At 42.3% G+C, this 26,890-nt stretch overlaps 2 protein-coding genes across 2 annotated transcripts; one reads left to right on the forward strand and one right to left on the reverse strand.

Moving 5' to 3' along the window:
- The first annotated feature begins 17 nt into the window (after positions 1–17).
- On the forward strand, positions 18–5,145 carry LOC115139897 (uncharacterized). Its single transcript, XM_065026561.1, has 3 exons — positions 18–3,465; positions 3,558–3,773; positions 3,884–5,145. Exons 1-3 carry the CDS (start codon positions 3,336–3,338, stop codon positions 4,030–4,032), a joined length of 495 nt encoding a protein of 164 aa, XP_064882633.1. The 5' UTR covers positions 18–3,335; the 3' UTR covers positions 4,033–5,145.
- eeig1a (estrogen-induced osteoclastogenesis regulator 1a) lies at positions 4,302–26,890 on the reverse strand. The gene is made up of 12 exons (XM_029677751.2): positions 26,588–26,890; positions 26,239–26,407; positions 10,647–10,767; positions 10,371–10,400; positions 9,467–9,583; positions 7,304–7,350; positions 7,034–7,179; positions 6,783–6,890; positions 6,490–6,685; positions 6,199–6,320; positions 6,015–6,084; positions 4,302–5,928 (listed from the first exon to the last, which is right to left on the reverse strand). The coding sequence occupies exons 2-12, from the start codon at positions 26,382–26,384 to the stop codon at positions 5,883–5,885; spliced, it is 1,149 nt and encodes a 382-aa protein (XP_029533611.2). The 5' UTR covers positions 26,385–26,407; positions 26,588–26,890; the 3' UTR covers positions 4,302–5,882.

Genomic DNA, 26,890 nt, shown 5'->3' on the forward strand with positions numbered 1-26,890 from the left:
ACTGGAAGAAACTTTTTCCTTTAATGAGTCCGACGAGAAGGATATCCTGCTTTCACTGGAACAGGGCCAGATCCACGCCTTTTGCGTGAAGAAAAGACACCGGAAAAGGGGGTGCAGATCGGGGATCCTTCTGAGATGCCAGAGGCGAGCGAGTAAGCTCCTAATGCCTTCCATTCTCCTTGCTAATGTGCAATCATTTGAAAATAAAATGTATGACCTATTAAAACCAAACATCTTATGTTTCACCGAGACGTGGCTGAACTAAGAAATGGACAATATAGAGCTGGTGGGATTTTCCATGTACCGGCAGAACAGAGACGCTACAGTTGAAGTCGGATGTTTACATACACCTTAGCCAAATACATTTAAACTCAGTTTCACAATTCCTGACATTTAATCCCAGTCAGGTCAATTAGGATCCCACAAATGTTCTATAGGTTTGAGGTCAGAGCTTTGTGATGGCCACTCCAATACCTTGACTTTTGCGACCAAGTTTTAACTTCCTGACTGATGTCTTGAGATGTTGCTTCAATATATCCACATACTAAAAGCTAGAGCTGGCGCTTTCAAAGGGCAGGAGACTAATCCGGACGCTTGTAAGAAATCCCGCTATGCCCAAACAAAGCGTCAATACAGGATTAAGATTGAATCCTACTACACCGGCTCTGACGCTCGTCTGATGTGGCAGGGCTTGAAAACTATTACGGACTACAAAGGGAAACCCAGACGCGAGCTGCCCAGTGACGCGAGCCTACCAGATGAACTAAATGTCTTTTATGCTCGCATTGAGGCAAGCAACACTGCAGAATGCACGAGAGCACCAGCTGTTCTGGATGACTTTGTGATAACGCTCTCAGTAGCCGATGTGAACAAAACCTTTAAACAGGTCAACATTCAGCCGCTGGGCCAGACGTATCACCAGGACGTGTACTCAAAGCATGAGCGGACCAACTGTCAAGTGCCTTCACTGACATTTTCAACCTCTCCCTGACCGAGTCTGTAATAGCTACATGTTTCAGCAGACCAGCATAGTCCCTGTGCCCAAGGAAGCGAAGCTAATATGCCTAAATGACTACCGCCCCGTGGCACTCATATCGGTAGCAATGAAGTGCTTTGAAAGGCTGGTCATGGCTCACATCAACAGCATCCTCCCGGACACCCTAAACCCACTCCAATTCGCATACCGCCCCAACAGATCCACAGATGACGCAATCTCAATCGCACTCCACACCGTCCCTTCTCACCTGGACAAAAGGAACACCTATGTGAGAATGCTGTTCATCATTTTCACCTGTGAGGGGAGAAGGAGAGAAAAGAACACAGGATACACACACAGGATACTTGTATCCGTAACACTGGGACTAAACTTCTCCCTCTGCAACTGGATCCTGGACTTCCTGACAGGACACCCCCAGGTGGTAAGAGTAGGAAACAAAACATCTGCCACCCTGATCCTTAGCACTGTCCCCTCCTGTATTCCCTGTTTACCCACGACTGTGTGGCCAAACACGACTTCAACGCCATCATTACGTTTTCTGACGACACAACAGTGGTAGGCCTGAATACTGACAACAATGAGGCGGCCTATAGGGAGGTCAGAGAACTGGCAGTGTAGTACCAGGACAACAACCGCTCCCTCAATGTGAGCAAGACAAAGGAGCTGATCGTGGACTACAGGAAAAGGCATGCCGAACCGGCCCGCATTAACATCAACGGGGCTGTAGTGGAGCGGGTCGAGAGTTTCAAGTTCCTTGGTGTCCACAACACCAACAAACTATCATGGTCCAAACATACCAACACAGTCGTGAAGAGGGCACGACAAAACCTTTTCCCAAATCCTCACATCTATAATAGGCGGTGTCAGAGGAAAGCCCATAAAATTGTCAGACTCCAGTCACCCAAGTTATAGACTGTTTTCTCTCCTACCGCACGGCAAGCTGTACCTGGGCGCCATGAGGAGCCTTTTGGTCCTAGACAACAGCTTCTACACCCCAAGCCATTAGACTGCTGAACAATTCATAAAAATCGCCACTGGACAATTTACATTGACGATGTAGTGCCTTAGACAGCTACGCCACTCGGGAGACCGAATATATATTTTTTAAGTACTCACCTCGGCCGAATTGATGTATTCGGAGCTCGATTCCACAAGTCCTGGTATTGTCTCTACTCCGTTGGTGAAGTTCAGAAAGCTTAGTCCATTAAACTTTCTTGTGCCATTAACCTCCAGTAGCCTAGCACATTTTCCAAATAAGCTAACACTGAAAAGTCTCTCTCATTGAAGACAAGGAGCGGAGTAGGATACCCATTCCTCGGTCTCGTAGCCGCGTTATGTAGATTGTCAATGTTTACAACGCTGGTTGAAATTAGATTTTTTTTTAACAAACGTGCTCAATGGGAAGTCTGTATTTTCACAATCCATTTGAAATTTGTTGAATAGTTTTAATCTATCCAGTCCCTGTCCCAGCTGTGTTTTCAATACCCCCCCCCCATACACTAGCCTACTCTGTCTGGCTTTGCCTCCCTCCATCCAGCTGAAAAGGGTAACGCTGCAACTGCTCATTATATGAGGGAATTATTCAATGTATGGGGTCGATGTAATACATCATACAGAAGTAGTCTAAAACTAATTGTGTGCATGGGTTTGTGTGTGTGGTGTCATTGGTCATTTATGTGGTCTGGGAGCAGAGTGAGCTTTGTGAACCGCCTGGAATGTGTCAGCAGTTGGGCTCTAATGAGTTTATCAGTGGCATTGTGCTGCTACATTACAAATGGCTGCCTTAATGAACCTTCCTAAACAGACAACTAGCTCGAGGTCTACACTTCCAACATTGTCAAGATGAGGTTTCAAATGGTTCTCTTGACTTTATCCATCTGCTTTGGTGCCATTTCGTCGTCTCCCTCCATGTCCAACACTCCGCCTCCGCCCTCGGACTTGAAGAGAAAGACAGGCTGTTTAAAAATGAGTAACTGTAGATGCATCATGAAGGACGGCTCAGGGGTGATAAACCTGGTAGCCATGGCGGATTCAGACGGATTCTTGGGACACCTAAAGCCTGTGCCCTCGGAGAACGCACCGCCAAATGCAGAAATCCTCCTCTCATTCAGCCCCTGTCAACCGTTCTCTGAGCCAGAGGACCTCGCAGGGACAGACTGCACAGATGTGGCTGCCTGTTTGACAGTCAGGTATGTACTTTTTTTGTTAAAATCTTAATAGCTAAAAAAAAATTTAAAATAAAATTAGTAGTGGCAGTCTTTTGTGTTGGTCAATATTACATTCTGTGAAGCATCAATATAGGCCTAAGTATTTACAAAGGTTCCCAAAGATTAATCAAATGATTCATTTACTGAGCAGGTTTTACAGAAATAACAGATACATCAGTCATTACATAAACTATGGGAGACATGAGGGCAACGAATTCCATTACAACAACAGCTTGCAGACACTGTCTGTTTCATATTCTGGTAAGCAGAAGTATAAATCAGAAGTGTCATTATTATTCATTATTATTCTGGTCCGTGCGCTCAACATTGATATCACCTTTCCCTTTCTCAAGTCCTAGAGTACACCCAGCCCCTGACAGTAGTACACTACCGCTGTAGTCCCAACATATCCACTTCCTTCGCCCTACACTTTAATGGAGACATTCCCCTGCAAATCTGGGTGGAGAGTCCCTGTGCCTGTCCAAACGCCTGTGCCCTGGGGGACGTGGGTCCTGGCACCATCTTCCTCATCATCCTCTCCCTCAGCGCCACTGCCTACTTTATCCTGGGTAAATAGTGTAACCACATGTAGATAGACTAGTGACAGCAGGTGCCTTACTATATTATCGTGTGCCCTCTTGAGCCCCTTCTAACCTCTCCTCTGTGCTCCTTTCTACAGGGTCCTGTGCTCTGCGGCCATTCAGGGCAGGCAGTGGAGTGCAGATCGCTCCAGAGGAAAGTCTGTGGTGCATGCTCTGTTACATGTTCACTGAACGCAGAGGGGGTAGGAGGAGGAGATACATCTCCCTGCGAGAGGAAACCCTGTGAAGCATGGGATATCGGATAAATGGGCAATGAGAAAGTAGAATGTGACAAAGCTACTGCATATGAAATGACACTGAGGGAAACTTGGGCTTGAGATCAATTATATTTCCAGTGATGTGACTGATATACATGCAGGAGACATGACTTTCTATATGTTTATGAGTGGGGTTAATAGTAGTGGGATAGCATTGAACAGCATAACTAACAACCAGACTAACATTTTAAAACAAAGTTATTGCTCCATTTAGTTTAATAAAGATTGAAAACAGAAGGAGGAAAAAAAAATAGAATTAATTTTTATTGTTCATGAAACATTTAGGGATGATCACAAAAAATAGACTGAGATTACTGTTAATTTTCAAATCTAGTATACATGCATTTGTTAAAATTACAATCTAAGATTAATAGAAAATGTAACAAGATTAGACAAAATGCTAATTTATGTGTAGGACACTGGGGTTGTGTGTATAGCTTAAACCCCTCTTCAAACACAGGAAAGAAGAAAACAAATTAAATCTAAAGTGCTGTCGCAATGAACGTCACACATCACCTGAGACCATTCAATGTAAACCCAGCTGTGGTCAATATTAGCCCATGTGATAACTGATATTTTGTACATAATGCACAGCAATAAATACAGAATCTCATTTAAGACATTCATAGGCAGACAACTGACAGATAATATTTATCAGCACATTGCAAAATGTTAACTCTGAACATGTGTATCAAACCTCAGAGAATTCAGTCCATAACAACAGCTCTATTAGTCACATATGATAGAAAAAGTATATCCCAGTTTACATTCAGATATGTAGGAAAACTATTTCTCCTGTATTTTTCAACATTGAGAATGTAATTCTATAAAAACAATTAACAGGGAACCTTCCAAACCTCTGTAGTGCTTGATAAATTCCATTTTTAAAAATCTAACAAACAAATGATGAATGATCCTTCATAAGATAATGTTTGAAGACATCTGCCAGTGTAAATGACTGCTGGAATATGTATTGTCAAGTCTGACCCCTAGCTTCTTAACCCTTTGGTGTTTGCAGATCGGAGAGAATCAGACAGCACCAAATAGCCATCTAATGGGTTTAGAACTTATAGCATATAAAACTTCCCCCAAATTACTACACCTACCCAGTTCCTTGAGATTTGTAAACACTAAAAATGACAGGCTAGGACCTACCAGTTGTTTGGGGACATGATTGAAGATCAGAGACTGATCCCTCAACAGGCCATTTCTTCACAAGGGGGCACCAGAGTACTACAATCTAAATGGGATTGAAACCAGTCAGACCAGTGCTGAGAACTTTCCCTCTCCTCCATCACCAGCTCTTCTCCAATAGTGACTAGCACTGTCATCACAGAGATGATCTGGTGCTTTGGGTCATGTATGAGAAAAATACATTCTAAAGTAGCGCATACAATGTGTATTGGATATTTTCTTTACAGTATTACATTTGTCCGATCGTTATTTTTTCAATATTTGTGGAAAGGCTGAGGATAGAGAAATGCATGATGTCACTTCCTGATCAACAGGACAAGAAATTTACCATGGAAACAAAGATACTGTAACATACAGCTGAAATGAGTTCAGACTTAAGCCACATCTTCTGGGGGTACAACACATTAGAAATAAAGTGCAAAATGACCAGACAAAAACAGTTTACAATCAATCAGACCCCATAAGGTAAACAGATCCACAACTAAACATGAAAACTGTGCGGTACAGTCCTCCTCTCATGGCAACCAGCTCAGCTGGTACTCCAGGATGACTACCATATGTTTCTAGAGTTAGTCCACAAGCTTGACCACAGAGGCCTCAGCTTAAACTCACATCTTCACCAGTCCTAATGGCTCTCAATCACAACTGGCTCATAGACACCGGCGGACACCCTGAAAGAATGAAAAGTAAGAGAGTAAGAGGTGTGTGTGTGTGTGCGTGCATGCGTGTGTGTGTGTGTGTGTGTGCGTGCTCTCACCTGTTTCCAAGCTGTAGCTCATTCAGGGAAGTGGTCCCGTCTCTACTGACAAACAGTCGCAGGTTACTGTCTGAAGAGGAAACAATCACACCAAGAGCCAAATGAAACACAGTACAATAGAGGCAGTTATGTACAAAATAGATTGCAAAAATGTGCTGTACAAGTGAAAGGGCAGCCTTCATACCTTCAGTGTTACTTATGTCACCAAAGTTCTGGCTCTGGACGATCTTTTCAACTATATCGTCAGCATCGATGCGGGTGTCATTCACCCAGGAGGGATGGCTCTCCACAGAATCCTGCTTCCTCCTATCACAGGGTGGAGGGGAAAGGCCCAGTCATTCAACAGCAAGGTGACAAACAGCAGGTACAAGGAACAATATCAGTAGTGTTTCACTGATGGATTGGAGTGTTTCATAGATTGTGAAAACAGACACATTGGGCTAAACACATCTGGTGGGTGGGAGATGGGTCTTGCCTAGGGGGTCTGTTGGATGGCAGGACGGGCCGTGGGGGGCGAGGGGGTCTCTCTGGCCGGCAGATGTCGCTCTCCCTCTCTGGGGGGGTGTCTACGGTCACACTCAGGCCCCCAGAGGTGCTGCTTCCTGTGGAGGTGTTCCTCCGGTGTGTGAGATCAGACATACTGGAGGAGCAGGAGTGCTCGGTGCTGTAGCCTGAGGAACAAGAGTTTACATTACTGCCATTGGTGCAATTACAGTAACAAAGAAATATGACCTATGGAGAGGGAAGATGGGGAACAGGAACACACACCTGAGATCTTGCTCAGCTGGCTGGCGTAGCTGGAGTTGCGAGAGTGGCCCGACTGGAACACTTCTCCTGGGCTGGCCACCTGGGTCTGGTCTGGCTCCTCTGGAAGTCCTGACATCAACCAGAAGCACACCTCAATTAGTCAGTCCCTCACCATGTCTCCCAGACCTGGGTTAACTGTTTAGTGTTGATGAGATAATCATAAAACACCCACAGTTACCAGCTTTAAATTGGATCCTTCTTGCACGTCATACCTGAGCTGATGACAGAGGGCCTGGGCTTCATGGACCGGCCCAAAGATGGGGGACGGTTAGGGGTTCCAGTGCCCTCACCCTTGCAGTCTAGCTGCAGGGTATGGTCCTGGCCTGAGATTGAGATGGACTTGGCTGTGCTGGGGGCGCTGCAAAAAACATGACTGGTCAGTCCACATTATACCGTGGGAAAAGTGGCGACAGCATCAGGTTTACTAAATGTATGATGATGAATGACAGATCAGAGATGTGAGCATCTATCAGGTCACTCACGTTTTAAAGCACGGATCTCCAGAGAGGAGGGTCATCCCGATAGTCACCTTCAGATGAAGATCCAGACAAAGACCACTTTTATTTCAATATAAAAAGTTAAGACAGTGAGTCATGTTTGCAGGAGCTATATCAAAAGTTCCGCTGAGGTGCTGGGCATCAACAGCTCTGGGTGATCAGTTGTCATGTGTCACAAGTGGTCCAGAGCCCCACCAATATCCAGGACATTTGTATGCAATTCTGGTATTTCATGTCACAACAAAACATCACATCAGTTAGTAAACATTGTTTATATATATATTTTTAATGGGTTTATCTAATAAAGCATACGTGGTTGCTTTCCGATTGCATTGTTGCTTTGGTCAATTTTTATTGAATAAGACCGCTCAAAAATGCAGCAGTTTCAGCGTTTCTCTGTGCTTTGTGTGGTGGAGAGGCAGACAGAGAAAGTACAGAGCATAGGTATCGTTGGCACAGGGTGCTGTCACTCATGGGGTCACTACATCACCGCAGCACCTGCTGGGAGAGCTAGCCAGCAAAAGCCCCTCTTCGGTGCCCAGGGGCCTGGGTTCTGGTCTACAAGCACAGTTCCAACTACTCCTACAGTTTTGCTTCGATACTGAAGTTTAACTGACGCCCGGCAAAAGACAATTTCCATAGATGGAAGTCAGATATGACAATTCTTAAGACACTATAGTCATCACCTCTTTGCACAAAACATTCATTGAATTATTCAAATAATTGTCGCCTTGGACGCTTATTAGAATTTTTTTAATCACACACAATTACAATTTTATATTCATCCAATGTCTGCCATGTTTTTGGATAACGTGATTCCGTCGTCGCTGCTTGTGCTCGCCCAAGAAAGCTCATTGTCTTTAGCAACAGATAAATCAACATCTTACGCCTGCCAACTTTGATTGGACTGATGTGTCAACTTCATAGCTAGCTAGTTCCTTACCACGCACTGTTAAACACATCTTCAAGCTAGCTAGCTTAACTAGTTTAAACATGGAACTGGAACTGTGCAATATAAGCAGCGAGAGAATAGAGTCATAAACGTTGCATATTGTTAACCAGACCCCTTTATAATAGGCAGGCAGATGCACGCAATGTCGCAATATTGCAGACCGATTACTAGCTAGTTTACTCTACAAAAGTATGCTCGACTACCGTTGTCTTCCGGGTAATAAGAGCTAAAGATATGGGAAGTAGCCATAACATTTGTGTGTGGCTCAAAACAACATTTCTGGGATTGGTTATTAGCTAATTCAATGTGTAGCCAGTGGAGTGGACTGTTTTCAATGCATATCAGCTTTGTTGATTGAGTTTTCCCCACCAACATTTATGTTAAAACCACCACTGTGGGTGATCAGAAGGATGGTTTCCTTTACCACTCAATATAAAAGTCACTCAGTATAAACGATTTACCGAACAAAAATATAAACGCAACATGTGAAGTGTTGGTCCCATGTTTCATGAGCTGAAATAAAAATTCCCATAAATGTTCTTTATGCACAAAAAGCTCTCTCAAATGTTGTAAACCAATTTGTGTACATCCATGTCAATGAGCACTTTGCCAAGATAATCCATCCACCTGACAGATGTGGCATATCAGGAAGCTGATTAAACAGCATGATCATGACACAGGTGCACCTTATGCTGGAGACAAAAGGCCACTAAAATGTGCAGTTTTGTCACACAACACAATGCCACAGATGTCTCAAGTTGAGGGAGCGTGGAATTGGCATGCTGGCTGCTGGAATGTCCACCAAAGCTGTTGCCAGAGAATTTAATGTTAATTTCTCTACCACAAACCGCATCCAATGTCGTTTTAGAGAATTTTGCACCCGCAGACCACATGTAAACCACGCCAGCCCAGGACCTCCTTATCCGGCATCTTCACCTGCAGGATGGTCCGAGACCAACCACCCAGACAGCTGATGAAACTGAAGAGTATTTCTGTCTGTAATTAAAGCCCTTTTGTGGGGAAAAACTCATTCTGATTGGCTGGGCCTGGCTCCCCAGTGGGTGGGCCTATGCCTTTGTTGCTTGTTGACTTTATATTTTTGTTCAGTATATATTAGTTGTTCTGTTCAACCAAACCAAATCCAACCCTGAAAAAGTCCCGAGGTCAACAGTCAACTCCTGTCCACCCAAGCTTACCTTCAGTATGGAGTTGTCCTGTCTAGTATTCTTGGTGTTGTATCCCTCCAGTAGACAACAGCGGACCGCAGAGCCTGAGCCAGCGAACTCTGCCATGTTTAGGTCAGTAAAACCCAGCTGAGGGAGAGCAACAGTTACATTAAAGGTAGACTCAGCGATATGACGAAGATAAAGAAAGTAAACAGCATTGTGCGTCAAACTAAGAGTGTTGAAGAGTGAGGGTCAATTTCTCCGCTGTTTTGTTGCCCTGGCTACCACGTTGTGTACAGCGTGAAGCAATCCCGTGAACATGAGCCGATACTGTGTGAGAGCAAGGTCTTGCATCTCGCTCATCTCAATATCTGCGGTGCTGCTTGTGGCAACGTCATTTCACTGAGTCTACCTTTAAGTACAGTAGTTTTAAACCTTCATATACTGTGACATACATGTAGCCATCTGGATGTAGAGACAGACTGTATATGCTCCAGACACTTAGACCTACTGTTTCTCATTTTAGTCTCAGGTTATCCAAGAGATGACTCTCATTTCCCTTTCTCCAGGTTTTATTTCCTCGAAGCTACTGTTTACAGATGTGTGTATTTAAGGAAGCCTACTTCCAAAGAGGAAAGGGGTTATATTTAGCTTAAGGAAATCCAGAAGCAGAACGTGAGAAAACACAGGAAGGGTCCCTGGCAACCTGAGTGTGCATTCTCTGTAAACTTTCCCCATCTAACATGGTATAGTTTACATATGCTTATACAGGAGTGCCAAAGTTGTTGCCTGTGTTTGTAGAAGTGGGGTGACTAATGTTCCTGTTTAAATGGAGTAACGGGAGTGTTTGTGTGTGTTGACATCAGGCTACAGTAAATTGTTTAAATGTGTTTATGGATATAGGATGGAGTGCTCAGGAGAAGTGGGCTCTTACCTTTGAATACGTTTTTCCTCCTTTGAGTTCCTGTAGAGAAAACAGGAAGAGGGAGATGACTCCAGAGGACTCTGACAGTCAGGCATGCTGTGGAGAGTGTGTTTAGCACTGCTCTACCATCAGATTATAGAGGCTACAGTTAGGGGGTGTTAATTGTACATGGAAAGATGCATAATCCATTATTACATGCAGGAATCTGTAGCCCTGGATATTCAGAGATAACAGCATAGAGCTGTGTGTTGGTAAGAGAGAGGTCTCCAATCAGTCAACACAGACCTTCCGCACAGAAACCCGACAGATCGAGGGATCCAGCACTCCAGTTGTGGGGTTGGCACTCATTTTACACAAAAAGGTGAACCTCTTCTTCCAACGAACACAGTTCTCCTGAACCTCCACTCTGTGTGACAAGAGGACAGGGATCAACAAAGGGATGGCACTACAGCACAGATGCATCAATCTCAATTTTTTTTTTTAAGGAATTGGTTAACACGTCTGTTATTAGTGTCAAGAGAAATCTAAAGTGGAGAGTGAATGACAGCCATTACTGTTTGAGTGATCTCAAAAAAAGAAGTCACAAATTCAACGTAGCAAATGACATCACTTGTGCATTTGGCCTCTCTTCAATGTCTTGCTCCAATTTTAGAGAAAGTAAACTTGTCGAGGAAAACGGTGAACAATAATCTACAGGCTTCTGTAAAAAAGAAAGTTGATGTAATTAGGCCAGTGCCTGACATCACCCTGTCCACCCATACGGTGAGGAAAATGGATGAGAATACAGAGTGGTTGGCATAAAACATTCCTGGTGATAATCTACTTCCCATGTTAACATGCTTTAAACCCTCCTTCTCCCAACTGGACAGATGGACTGAGTGCAAGCTTTGACAGTACTACAGTCATGCCTCGGCATGGACCCAGTATCCAGCCACTCAGAATGCACAGAAGAAACTCTAGTGAATTCAGTGCTTAATGTGGACTATGGAAAAAATAAATAACTTGCAGAGCAAGAGGAGCTAAATGTATAGGGTTAGATATGCATGACCCATCATCTTCAATGCAAACACACAGCCATGGTGGACAGATCGGCCTGATTACTGTAGTGTGTACCACCTTCTGGGAGTGCTCAAACAATCAGGTATTACCAGACTGCAGTCAACTACACCAGAGGATACCCAGTGAAACATAACTATCCTCTAAAATCAGGCAAAACCCAAACACGCTCTACAAGTGAGTAGGCAGTAAATGCAGCAGGCTTCCTGAGCGGTTGATCCAACAGAGACGTAAAGTGCCTTCAGGAAGAATTCCCTTTACTTTTCCACGTTTTGTTGTGTTACAGCCTGAATTTAAAATAGTTCAATTGAGATTTTGTGTCACTGATTTACACACAATACCCCACAACGTCATAGAGGAATTTGTAAGGATTGACGCTGGAGACGAGAAGCAGGTACAGGGAGTGAACATTTCATAAACAATGGACATGAAACAGAACAGGAACATCATCTGGACAGGGGGGGCCAACTGAAGCATGACGTGGGATGGGCGCCTGCAGAGCCCACCGAGGCAAGAAGACCTTTTGAGCCAGGTAAGGTGTGGAAGCCAGACGTGCTAGCTGAGGCACCCCCGGTTCCATCGGCGACTGCACCCGGACCAGACATCGCCAACCAAAACAAAAAACAAAAACTCCCAGATGCTTCCATTAGTGGTGTCAGCATTCTGTAAGGATCAACGCTGGAGACGAGAAGCAGGTACAGGTAGTGAACATTTAATAAACAATGGACAGGAAACCAAACAGGAAGAGCGCCTGGACAGGGGAAAAAAATAACGACAATAATGCTGACACGGGGAACCAACTGAGGAACAGACAGATATAGACGAGGCAATGAACAAAGTAAAAGGAGTCCAGGTGAGACCAATATTGTGCAGCTGTGCGTAAGGATGGTGACAGGTCGCGTAATGAAGGGCAGCCTGGCACCCTCAAGTTCTGGAGTAAGAATGTGATGTAGACAGGTGTAGAACGTTCTGTGAAATGTTTACTTACAAGCCCTAAACCAACAATGCAGTTAAAGAAAAATATGTAAGAAAAATATTTACTAAATAAACCAATGGGAAAAAAAGAGCTACAATAAAATAAGGCTACATACAGGGTTACCGGTATCGAGTACCACTGTTTATATTTTCAAGCATGGTGGTGGCTGCATCATGTTATGGGTATGCTTGTCATCGGAAAGGGAGGTTGAGGATAAAAAGAAACGGAATACAGCTATAAGCGCAGGCAAAAATCCTAGAGGAAAAGCTGGTTCAGTTGGTTTTCAGACACTGGGAGATGAATTCACCTTTCAGCAGGACAATAACCTAAAACACACGGGCCAAATCTACACCGGAATTGCTTACCAAGACAACATTGAATGTTCCTGAGTGGCAGTTACAGTTTTGACTTAAAATCGTCTTGAAAAATCTATGGCAAGGCTGTCTAGCAATGAGCAACAATCAACGACAGAGCTTGAAGATTTTTTAAAAGAATAAATGGGCAAATATTGTACAATCCAGATGTGCAAAGCTCTTAAAGACTTACAGCTGTAATCGCCACCAAAGGTGCTTCTACAAAGTATTGACTCAGGGGTATTTCTTCATTTAATTTTCAATTAAATTTGCTAAAATTTCTAAAAAAGTTTTCACTTATAGGGTGTTGCGTGTAGATCCATGAGAAGAAAATAAATATTTAACTAACAACAAAATAAGTCAGGGGTATGAATACTTTCTGAAGGCACTGTACCTACATTTACATTACATTTAAGTCATTTAGCAGATGCTCTTATCCAGAGCGACTTACAAGAGTGACCATCACTGTTCTGAAATAAGCACAGGGGAGTACTACAGTCCATTTGGTCAAGCAACAGAAAATAAACTCACTGCCATTCAGGTTGGGTGTTGTGCAAAGAGGAAGAATTTGCCCTGTGCACAGCAGTCAGATAGCACATGGTCTCTAACCAGCTGACACTTTGATTAATATAGAGCTGCAGAGGGGCTTCAGTATAGTGGTGGGTAGTCGTTGGCTCCTTGCAGGGCACAGGGCCAAGGCACGTGTTCCTACTCCATGCCATGCAAGGGAGTGGCGTCATAGGATCATCTGCCCAAAGAAAAGTTCCAGGTGAGCCACATGTAATCCCTACAGTACCTCTACATCAGGGACAGCATGTTCCCAACTGCACACATGGCTTTTACGATGCAGACCCCGAGTATCAATTCCACACTTTAGGCATACTATCTGAAGTCACATGACTGACAGTGACACTTTATACACTGCTTGACTAGTACATGGCTGTCCCCTCTGCATTGACACATGGCTAAAATGCAAGAGATGTGATCCAGCCTTCCACATAATGAATATATAGCACTGTTTAAGTTAATAAAATGATTCCCTTCTCTAGTATGAGTGTCAGTTCCACAAAAACTGAACCCCACCACAGCAAGCATTTAGATTGACACTAGGAACCATCGTCGTGCGGTGAAACATCGGAAGTCATACATTTTCAATGGAAGGAAAGCGAGAGAAGAGGGGGCGGGGAGACCGGTAAAAGCGATGCAAGCATGGGTAAGGGAGCAGAGTAGGTCGGGACTAAAGTTGGAGAAAGCTGAACGTTATTTACAGTTGAAGTCGAAAGTTTACATACACTTAGGTTGAAGTCATTAAAACTCATTTTTCAACCACTCCACAAATTGATTGTTAATAAACTATAGTTTTGGCAAGTCGGTTAGGACATCTACTTTGTGCATGACACAAGTAATTTTTCCAACAATTGTTTACAGACAGATTATTTCAAATATAACTCACTGTATCACAATTCCAGTGGGTCAAAAGTTTCCATACACTAAGTTGACTGTGCATTGAAACAGCTTGGAATATTCCAGAAAATGTCATGGCTTTAGAAGCTTCTGATAGGCTAATTTACATAATTTGACATAATTTGAGTCAAATGGAGGTGTACCTGTGTATGTATTTCAGGGCCTACCTTCAAACTCAGTGCCTCTTTGCTTGACATCATGGGACAAATCTAAAGAAAATCAGCCAAGACATCAGAAAAAAAATTGTAGACCTCCACAAGTCTGGTTCATTCTTGGGAGCAATTTCCAAAAGCCTGAAGGTACCACGTTCATCTGTACAAACAATAGTACGCAAGTATAAACACCATGGGACCACGCAGCCATCATACCACTCAGGAAGGAGACGCATTCGGTCTCCTAAAGATGAAAGTACTTGTGTGAAAAGTGCAAATCAATCCCAGAACAGCAAAGAACCTTGTGAAGATGCTGGAGGAAACAGGTACAAAAGTATCTATATCCACAGTAAAACGAGTCCTATATCGACATAACCTGAAAGGACGCTCAGCAAGGAAGAAGCCACTGCTCCAAAACCCCATAAAAAAGCCAGACTACGGTTTGCAACTGCACATGGGGACAAAGATCATACTTTTTGGAGAAATGTCCTCTGGTCTGATAAAACAAAAATAGAACTGCTTGGCCATAATGACCTTTGTTAAGTTGAGGAAAAAGGGGGAGGCTTGCAAGCCGTTGAACACCATCCCAACTGTGAAGCACAGGGGTGGCAGCATCATGTTGTGGTGGTTGCTTTGTTGCAGGAGGGACTGGTGCACTTCACAAAATAGATGGCATCATGTGGAAGGAAAAGTATGTGGATATATTGAAGCAACATCAAGACATCAGTCAGGAAGTTAAAGCTTGGTTGCAAATGAGTCTTCCAAATGGACAATGACCCCAAGCATACTTCCAAAGTTGTGGCAAAATGGCTTAAGGACAACAGAGTTAAGGTATTGGAGTGGCCATCACAAAGCCCTGACCTCAAACCTACAGAACATTTGTGGGCAGAAATGAAAAAGTGTGTGCGTGCAAGGAGACCCTACAAACCTTACTCAGTTACACCAGCTCTGTCAGGAGGAATGGGCCAAAATTCACCCAATTTATTGTGGGAAGGTTGTGGAAGGCTACCCAAAACGTTTGACCCAAATGAAACAATTTAAAGGTAATGCTACCAAATACTAATTGAATGCATGTAAACTTCTGACCCACTGGGAATGTGATGAAAGAAATAAAGGCTAAAATAAATAATTCTCTACTATTATTCTGACATTTCACATTATTGAAATAAAGTGGTGATCCTAACTGACCTATGACAGGGAATGTCTATTAGGATTAAATGTCAGGAATTGTGAAAAACTGAGTTTAAATGTATTTGGGTAAGGTGTATGTAAACTTCCAACTTCAACTGTAAATCATCTGCGATATTGCGACGGGAGTGACCAATAGAAGCTCCTACTGGATTGGCTGACAATGGCGAGTCTAGCGTTGCTAGGCGAGTGCCACTTGTATAGCGTTAATGGCCAGTTATGGATCAGCGCAAACTGGTGGCAGCTGCTGCTAACACTCCCCTCCCCTTCACCCATTATATTTTTGCAACTCTCACCAACACTGCACATCCAGTAACACTTCTTCCACCCTTCTCAGTCTCTCTTTTTATGCATCTCTCACTTTAGGTCAGGAATGACTGAAACCCAGCTATGGTGTGTTAAGCCAATTGGCCAAATAAAATAGTTGTTTACTAGAGAAACTTAAAAAACAAGTCATAACTCCACTACTGCTGCTTTGTATTACAAAAACAGATTCCAGCTATTTGATTGGCTACAAACCTTCAGTAATAGTATGCCTACACAAACTCCAACAAAATTGCATGACTATAAACATTCGGTCATACTTAAATGTCTAACATACATGAGTTCCCCATTTCCTCTCTCTGACTCATCTTGTACATTCTAGAAATGTTTTAAAACACTTTTTATGCAAGTATTTTTGTTCACTACCATTTTAGATTTTTCAACTCTAATAGGTTCTTTATATAGTCGCCCCTTCATAGTTTGCCTTGGTCCTTAATGCTGTGCCACACACACTTGTTTAGCTCTTATCAGGAGCGCCACACTAATCACTGCCCCCCTTTGGTCTGTCTCTGAAAACGTTCTCAGCCACATTCCACATACCAGATGGCTTTATTCAACCACCATGGCAACCACACGCCTCAAATCCCCGACTACAGCGTTCATTCAAAATGAGAGTGAAAGAGCTAGAGCACTGAGGAGAGAGACATGGGGGGAGGGGGTCTGGAGACAACACTTAACAACCAAACTCATTGTAACAGCGGTATCTGAGACATTCTCGGAGTCAGTTCACAGATACAGAAGGCCACAATGTCACAGGGAGTAATCAACAGGGATCTCACCAAGGAAACGCAACGCAACACACTGAGAAAACAAGGGGAGATATACAATATCTGAACAATGTTGAAAGACAATCCTCATTGGAGGCCAGCCCAGTTCTCAACACCAGCCTGACCGGTTACATCCAGACCCAGAGAGCGTTAAAAGTGATCACAAAACACAAACATCAGTTAACAAAACTCAAAAAGGAAAATGCAAGAATTGTGGCAATAAAACTACACAGGAAAAGGAAAAAAAGGGTGAGAACTATGACTATTGACTGAAACGGATTGAAAGTTTACACAACTGGCAGATGTTGTCAAAAAAGGAAATAAGTCAGTGGAACAAAAAGTTGTTCACCACATTGAAATCACAGTCATATCCACTAGTAGCTATATCAAAAGGAATTTGTTTATTTGAGAGCTACAGTACACCGTCACCCCCTACTGTACCCCAGCTTAGGATGACTCACTCAGTCAGGCATGCTTTACTATGGGATTCTTATCTCCCATCCTGTCCCAGAGGCTGGGTGCTGTCCTCAGGCACTCTACAGCAGCAACACAAAATAGCAGCAGGCCTGTGTCAGTCACTGGCCCCTGACAGAACTCGGATAAACAGCCTAGCCCTGGAAGAGAGCAGTGTGGAGAGCGGAGGAAGCTGCAGTGAATGAGGACTTCAGCCCATGGTAGAAACAGTACACAGAGCCTACACTTGACTTTGAAAAATCTCTTTTGGTTATTGAACTACAGTAAGTGAAGTGGATTTACACCCGGTAACAGAATTGCATCATGGGTCCCTGATTGGTATTACACAGAAATGTGTTATTATGGATATGAATGTCATTCTCTTTATGGTGATGTATTCTAAATATGTACACAAAATTAGAAATATGCAATATCCTCCATTGCATATAGGGTATCATTCTACACACTGGCTATCATTTTAATGAACTCCGCTCCACAAAAAAAATGTAATTGGTTGGTCCGAACCAAGTACGATATTCATACTGAACAAAAATAAAACACAACATGCAACAATTTTACTGAATTACAATTCATATAAGGAAATCAGTCAATTGAATTAAATGCATTAGGCCCTAATCTATGGATTTCCTGACTGAGCAAGGGTGCAGCCCTGGGAGGACATAGGCCAGCCACTGGGGCCCAGCCAATCAGAATTAGTTTTTTCCCACAAAAGGGCTTTATTACAGATAGAAACACTCCTCAGTTTCTGGGTGGCTGGTCTCCCGCGGGTGAAGAAGCCCGCAGGTGAAGAAGCCAGATGTGGAGGTCCTGGGCTGGCGTGGTTACATGTGGTCTGCGGTTGGAGGCTGGTTGGACGAACTGCCAAATTCTTAAAAATGTATGTTGGAGGAAGCTTATGGTAGAGAAATTAACATTAAATTCTCTGACAACAGCTCTGGTGGACATTCCTGCAGGTAGCATGCCAATTGCATGCTACCTCAAAGGAAGCATCTGTGATAGTGTGACAAAACTGCACATTTAAAAAAAAAGTGGACTCTTATTGTCCCCAGCACAAACTACACCTGTGTAATGATCAAGGTGTTTAATCAGCTTCTTGATATGCCACCCTTGTCAGGTGGATGGATTATCTTTGCAAATGAGAAATGCTCACTAACAGGGATGTAAACACATTTGTGCACAAACAGAGATAAAAGGGTTTTGTGCGTATGGAACATCTCTGGGATTTGTTGTATTTCAACTCATGAAACATGGGACTAACACTACACATGTTGCATTTATATTTTTGTTCAGTAATTAACACAGGTTTGGACATCAAACTAGAGTACAGTTCAGCACAATTCAATAAGTTAGTGTACTCAACTCTACTTACATTTTAAAAACTTGTGAAACAGTGGTTTCAGATTTTGTCCGGTCCAAATCTGAACCATTCTTTGAGTAAATTTACAAGCACACTAATAGTTTGATATTATTACATGGATTATGGCAGGAGGCAGATTATGCAATACTCTGTTTATCGTCATAAGGTCAAAAACAAAGCATAAACCGATTAAAACACCTGGTTTTCTGAGCAATCTTTCAAATGATTATGAGATGTAAACACCTTCAAAATCGGTGTTCCAGCGGTGTATTAGATCTAGCCGTGTGCTTGCGGCATCTGATCGAGCCTCACTCTTTAGCGCGAGTGAAGTGTGTTCGGAACAAATTAATGTATGCGTAGTAAAATTATTTTTCACATACAAACTTAACATGCATGAACTCAGAATCAAATATGCTCCCCAAAAAGAACATGTTTGCTGTGGTAGAACATTATCTTGATTGGAAATTTTCTGCATTTCTAAGTGCTATCAGGTAGCCTGATTTCAGATGTGTCCATGTAAACAAGGTTATTAGGGGAATCGTTCTCGCAAAGCATGTAAACATTTTAAATCAAACTATTATATTAATCTATCCACAATAAATGACATTATTGTGTGAATGTAACCGTACTCATTGACGTCTATGTTTGGGCCAAATCAAGGCCAGTCCGGACCAAAAACTACATCTGTGGATGTTGAAAACAAGGCAGGGAGGACTGACCAAATATCAACTGCTTTTCAACATCCATGGACATCCGGTATTGGTTGGTGCACAGTGGTTAAGGATGCTGGTTACAGTAAATGCAAAGAGGGGGATCATGGGTAGGTGTCAGTAAGAGCTGGGAGAGATGACATTAACTGGAGAGAGAAGCAGAAAGATGGAGGGAGGGGTTGTCCAGACTGTTTTAACACTTGCTTTGCAGGTGACCCAACTGTGGTTTGTGACTAATATGATTACCCATTGTAGCAAATTCAAATGCAGTAAATCAGTTACTGATTTTTCTGAAATTCTGTTACCAATTCTTAAGCAAGGCAAATAATTTATCCAAAACTAAGTATAAGTGTTGATATTAGTTGGCAGTTACTTATTAGTTACTTCAACAGGATTGTGTTTTGATGTATTTATAAACACCCTTTAAAACAGGTTCTGGTAGATGTTTTCCAATACCCCTTTTCCATCTGTGTGACGACAAATCAAATCCTTTGCTTATTCTTAATATTTTGGATAGAAAATGTTAGAAAAATGTGTAAACCTTGTGTAAAAAAATATATATAAAAAAATATATATAAATACAATCCTAGCTGATAATTGACATGCTCCTTTGAACTTTACATGTTGGTGCTTATGGGTCCTTTTACATGGAAATGCCCTTGTCTAATCAAGGCGTATGAGGCTCCAGTCCAGGTCATTAATGCAGTTATCAAATGTAGGCAATGTCGCATTTCAATACAAAATACAGTCAGTAGCCTGCACTAATACTAAATTAGCATGTACACTGTAAATTCATTGAAAGTGAAGGCCATTTAAAAACAGGATGCTCCTCTTGATTACCTGGTCAAAGACCAGAAGAGGCGTGGCAGACCCTCGTCTCTGTTCTATGGATGGGGCAAAAGAGTTGATGGGAAAACAGGAAACAGCTGGACAGCAGCCTGTCCCAGTGAGTCAACCTCCACGTCCGCTAATTTTACTCTTCTTTCAATTCCCCCACTCTCCACTTCACTCATTCTTCCATTAACAACGGTCATCAAAATTGCAATAAAAAAATATATAAAACAATTGTGATAAATGCAACAGTTGGACAATGTATGAAGATACTCCAAACCTGTCAATCCATCAGATACTGACTGAATTATAGCACATAAAACATTTTACTGGCTCAGACAACTAAATAATGGAGTTCAGGGATTTGTGGGAATTTAGGTATTCAATGTATATTTTTTTTTTAAGTATTAGAATGCACTAATATATATATATTTTTATTTTATTTTTATGGAATCAGGTATTTAAAATTGTGGGTGAATGTAGATGTGCCTCATTTTCATAAATAGACTGGTTATATTTGCATGTATGAATAAATTAACAAAAGGGGGGGGGGGGGCAAGGCTGCCACCATCCAAAACTTACCGTCTACCCTACCTGCATTCACCTGCCCTGTCTAGACTGCCTCGTGAATTACTGTTGTTCTAACATTCTGTTGCATTATTCAACAAGTGTCAATTGCAAGAAACCCTCTGATTAAAAATCAACACATTTGGCTCTAGATTACACCTACTGTATGCATAATTTACATTGTTTGCGAGATCTAATATCACTACAAGTGTCCATTTTCAGGAGTTGCTTTCATTACAGAGCATCTAATTTGCAAATAATTCAACTGTAATAAATTATTACCTTTTCAAAAGACACAAAAAATGAACACCCATCAAAATAAAGTGATCTTTCTTGTGATGATGCGTTAAATCCCAGACGAAGCGTTAGCGTTCTTATAGACGCAACGGAAAGACAATGTATTCCATTGAACTCATTTCAGCTATTACTGGGGTGTGTTTGACATGTCATTACAAACATTTCCGTTGTCGTAACGTTGACGGGGAAAAACGACAGGTACAAGCAAGAGTATGAAAGAGTCGCAGGAGTAAAATGAAAGTAATCAATCCAGCATGATTTAAGTGACAAGTGTATTTTGCACTTTTCAAACACAGGAAATGGAGATCTGAAAAAGACAGATTTATTTTTATTGATTTATTTAACCTTTAACTAGGCAAGTCAGTTGAGAACCAATTCTTATTTACAATGACGGCCTACCCCGGCCAAACCCTAACCCAGATGACGCTGGGCCGATTGGGAGTCCCATAGGGCGGGGCACAATCACGGCCGGTTGTGATACAGCCTGGAATTGAACCAGGGTCTGTAGTGACGCCTCTAACACAGATGCAGTGCCTTAGACCGCTAAGCCACTTGTGTGGGCGGGGCATGAGTGTTGCTACTTCCATCCAATTGTCCATGATCAGATGTGTCCTCTGCTAATCAGGAAGGAGAGCAGTCTGTGTGCAGCACGCAGCAGGCATCCAGGCAGGGAAGAGGGAACCTGAACATTCCCCACCATGTCTGTACCACGCAGCCCAGGCCAAATCTTATCCAGTTCAGGAAATGGATCTAAATCAGGCCCCACTGCCACATCAAAGAACACGCTCTGCTCACTGCTGGCTCTTAAAGCTAGACACAAACAAAACAGATATGGGTGCTAAAACACAAACCCATGCATGAGAGTACAAATGGCTCTTCCTCTGGCAAAACCCTACAGGGGAATGTATGGCTCGCTGGCAGCCACTGGGCTGTTTTCCCTTTTACATTTGGCATGAAGAACAGTGGTAATTCAGCACAGAAAGCAATATACAATATGTAGTGTAGCTCTTAGCAAGACCTACATCAGAAGACCCAAAAATGAGCTTCCAGAGTCACATAACAGCATGTGATCCCCCTTGCTTACGGCTTGTGTTACAACCATTAGGACTGAAGCATTTCCACACTATGGAGCATGGCCCATTGGTCAAACTCCATGGATTTCAGAACTATTTCAGACACAACAACAGAACAAAGGGAGTTGTGTGTACTGCACTCCCCAGGCCCTGTGACATAACACGACATCTCTAGCAGAGACAGTGGGATCCCCCCCCCCCCAAATTAGTCTCTTTTTCTAAGAAGCCCTTGTTTTCTGCACTTGGGTAACAGAGATAATCAGAGAGAGTTGATAGATAACTCAAGCAGATGGGATGGAGACAACCTGTTATATAATGCTCAAAAACAGGCTTCATGGGTGCACAGCACACCAGGGTCTTGTATCATCGCATGGTAAAGGAGGTAGAGGGCAACATAGTTAAAAAAATAAGTGTGTTAATCAATGATGACAGGCATAGGAGAGAAACAAAAGCCATACACAGACCTGGGACACAGGGTGGCCACAGTTCAGAAGTTCAGTTAGGACATACTGCATCATAAGGTTCTCCATAGTGGGGAGAAAGATGAGCTCTTATCTGAAAGCCCAGAAAAATGGTTTCGTCACAGGTCAACCAGACGGGACATGCTCCAGCTATTCTGAAGTGGAAGAACCTGACTGGTAATATGGAACCAATGACAAATTCAAAGTGTGAAAGGAAACTCAGCTGTATATTAATACAATATACATATTGGAAATGTCCTTGAAGACGGTGTGCAGTCCTGCTGGCAGTGTAAACTGAGGCTGACATCAACAGTTAATGTTCTCTATATTTACACAAACGTATGGGGACACCCCTTCAAATTACTGTATTCAGCTATTTCAGCCACAACCGTTGCTGACATATATTTAAAATTGAGCACACAGCCATGCAATTTCCATAGACAAACATTGGCAGTAGAATGGCCTTACTGATGCAACCTTCAAACTTCTGTCCTGCTAGAGCTGCCCTGGTAAACTCTAAGTGCCGTTATTGTGAAGTGGAAACATCTAGGAGCAACAACGGCTCAGCTGAGAAGTTGTAGGCCGCACAAGCTCACAGAACGGGCCCACCAAGTGCTTAAGCACGTAGAGTGAAAAAAAGAACCTCTCCTCAGTTGCAACACTCACTACCGAGGTCCAAACTGCCCCAAGAAGCAACGTCAGCACAAGAACTGTTTGTTGGGAGCTTCATGAAATGAGTTTCCATGGCCGTGCAGCCGCACACAAGCCGAAGATCACCATGTTCAATGCCAAGCATCGGCTTGAGTGGTGTAAAGCTTGCCGCCATTGGACTCTGGAGCAGTGGAAACATGTTCTCTGGAGTGATGAATCCCGCTTCACCATCTGGCAGTCCGACGGATAAATCTGGGTTTGGCGGATGCCAAGAGAACGCTACCTGCCGAATGCATAGTGCCAACTGTAAAGTTTTGTGGAGGAGGAATAATGGTCTGCGGCTGTTTTTCCATGGTTCTGGCTAGGCCCCTAGTTCCAGTGAAGGGAAATCTTAACGCTACAGTATGCAATGGCATTCCAGATGAGTCTGTGCTTCCAACTTTCTGGAAACAGTTCCTGTTTCAGCATGACAATGCCCCCGTCCACAAAGCGAGGTCCATACAGAAATGGTTTGTCGAGATCGGTGTGGAAGAACACGTGACTGGCCTGCACAGAGCCCTGATTTTAACCCCATCGAATACCTTTGGGGTGAATTGGAACGCCGACTGCGAGCCAGGCCTAATCGCCCAACATCAGTGCCAAAACTCACTAAATGCTCGTGGCTGAATGGAAGCAAGTCCCTGCAGCATTGTTTCAACGTCTAGTAGAAAGCGTTCCCAGAAGAGTGACAGCTGTTATAGCAGCAAAGAGGGACCAACTGAATATTAATTCCCATGATTTTGCAATGAGAGGTTTGAAAAGCAGGTATCCACATGACCAAAAGTACAAATGTGGCTTGACAAATGCTTATGAACTCAGATCCAAACAGTTCTTTGAGACAATACTCAGGATCCATTAATCATGTTTTTGCACAGCTACCCTTCATCCGATGTTACACAACCCTCTACCTAACATTGTGAAAGCCCCAGAGAAGCATCACTTCCCTCTCCAGCCTACTTTTCAACAAACACTCCCAGATCAAATACCAGGCTCCTTTTGTGTTCCCATTTATATTACTAAAGTAAACAATTCCCCCTCACATAAACATGTGTTTTATTTCACCAGGTGTTAGTATTCCAGTGTTTGGGTGTGTAGCTGAAGGAGAGGAAGAACAACAACATTCTACAATCTATACTTCCATCATTTTTCCTAAAAGCTCTCCCATCTCTGTACAATTAATGTTGTGTGCTTTAGGGAAAGGAGTCAGTAGGTGGCAGTTTTCACAATCAGATCCAGACCATTACAAGTCACCCTGTCTGCCCAAAGTGAGCTAATTCCTCCTGGTAAATGTCCTCTAACTCCAACCACTACACTCTGTCTGGGGCAACATGGAAAAGACACAAAAGCTGTTGATGTGTTGAGGTTGGGGAGGGGAAGGATTGTATGTGACTTGAATGAAAATGTACAACTTGGAGGACAGAGAGCTTAGACAAATGTCTGCAGAGGGCTTTTCTCCAACTCAATTCTTTCTTATGACCCAGTTACCAGTCTGACCCACTTGGCTTGGTTCTAAACCAGAGCTTGGAAGTTAATGCTGTATCAGTGGCCTGCCATATTCCAGCCACAAACCCTTCATCTTAAGGATCTGCTGCCCCGTGCTACGTTAGCTCACTCGTCCCGCAGGGGACCCGCCTATCCTGTAGAGGTTCATTTAGTTTTTAGCCCCCCCCCACACACACACACACAAATGATTTTTATGATTTTCACATTTTGTCCATATAATTGTCATTTGGAGGAAGGATTGTTGACATATATGACATTTATATCAAAAAGCATAATTGAGAAATCATTTATCAAAGTTGGCAACAACAACAAAAAATTATACTCCATAGTGTTTAATCTGTAGGTGCTACAAAGCAAACATTGGTGTCATATGAAGCTGTATCGCTTGCTCTGTAATATGAGTAGTACTTAGATTTTTTTTTAAATCATTTTTTACATTCATTTATGAATATAGAAAGATAAAACGTGAAAATTGAAAATATAATATTTGGGATTTTGATCATTTTCCCATATATTGTTTAACATAATATGCTGTACGGGCATATCAAAGTTCCAGAGTGGGATCTCTGTTACAGTTAATTGTCTAATTTGTAAGCATTACCAACAGAGTGAATGTTTAAATCAGTGCTATTTAAACTTTTTCAGCAGGGACCCCATTTGTTCCACCAGAATTTCTGGGTACCCCATTATTTGTTACGTATTTCTTGCAACCCCACCCCAAATCTTATTACAATTTTTTTTTTTTTTTTAAATCAATCAATTTAGATTTTTACATCAACAAATAACCTTCGATTCATGAAAATGAAAAGAAATCAATAAATATATTTACTCAATAAAAATTGTATCTTTCAAATGATCTTTCTCAAAAACGTGTATATTGTTCAATGACCTGTACTCTAAATTTGTAGTCGCCACTCAAAAAAAAAAAAAAAAAATGAGATTGTTTGGTTTACATTTTAGCAACCCCACTGCAGTTCCGGCCACGACCCGACTTTGAATACCAATTGTTTAAATTGATTCAAAATGATGGCCCTCTGCTGGTGATTTGTGGGATGTGCAAGGATATAGTCAAAAGGAGGGCTGTGATTGGTTACATTGCCATTTGCTCTGTATAAAATGGACCATAACTTTAAAACTAGCAGAGATCACACTCTGGAACGTTGATATGCCAGTACAGTGTATTATGTTCAACACTATATAGATACAAATGTCTAGGTCAAAAATACTTTCTCCAAAGCACTATTCTATGGATTACATTTCGTGAAAATCCCCAGAATCATGGTATTCTTTTCTACGGTTTCGTGAGGAATCACTGATATAAAGCTTAAGGATGGTTGGTTAACAACTAAAATGTATAGATGAAGTTATGGATGCAGGTGCATAAGACCAACATGACAATTTTAGTCAGGCCTAGGCTGCTTTGAATCTAAACAGGTTTTGTTTACAAAGACATCGTTTACAAACCATGCAGAAAAACAACATTGTGTTTTGGGTTATGATAGAGTAAGAGTGGTGTGAGGCATTTCACAAGTTATAACATTAAGACAGCAGTTTGGTTATTATGTAGACCACTGTATTGCCCATGCGACATGCGCACAATTCATGCCCACAGCGAGCACAAAATAACATTTTACCTTGATGAAGTTGCAACAAAGTCTCCACCGTCCAACAATCGAAGCTTGCAGAACAATACTCCGTTGACAAAAGGCACAGCGGTCAGCTCCTCCAATGTCAAATGTGTCTGAAACTTGAATTTCTTCTTTTTCACAAAAAAAGCCATTGATGAAGGATATTTTAATGAACCTATAAACAATGATTAAAAAAAACATGATTAAGGGGCTGATAAGCCTCGTTCATAGATAAAAACGCGACAGCCTACATAAAATATTAATTCATATTACATTCTAACCCGATGTGAATATAACACATTGAAACAAACTTGCAAACTGATAAAAAGATCACCCCAAAACATTGATTACATACCTTGAGACCGAACCACAGTTTAGATTGTCACGTCACAACTTTTTCTTGTGTGCTTGATGCAATGCGGACTCAAATGCTGTTGGGCTAACGACCCGCCAGCTTGGAGAACAAACCATAGTAGAACAAGTAACACATTTGTCTGAAACTTTTCTGTTCAAACCAGCCTCCGATGCTATATGAAATACAAATCCTGACATGTATCTCTTTTTCACATATCGCCAGCTAAAGATAGGAAAGAGACAATTCACATGCCATTGGTGACTCACACTCTTAAAGAAAGACAACCCTAATGGACAGTATTAT

The sequence above is a fragment of the Oncorhynchus nerka genome, linkage group LG13, assembly GCF_034236695.1.
Source record: "Oncorhynchus nerka isolate Pitt River linkage group LG13, Oner_Uvic_2.0, whole genome shotgun sequence".
Taxonomy (NCBI): Eukaryota; Metazoa; Chordata; class Actinopteri; order Salmoniformes; family Salmonidae; genus Oncorhynchus; species Oncorhynchus nerka.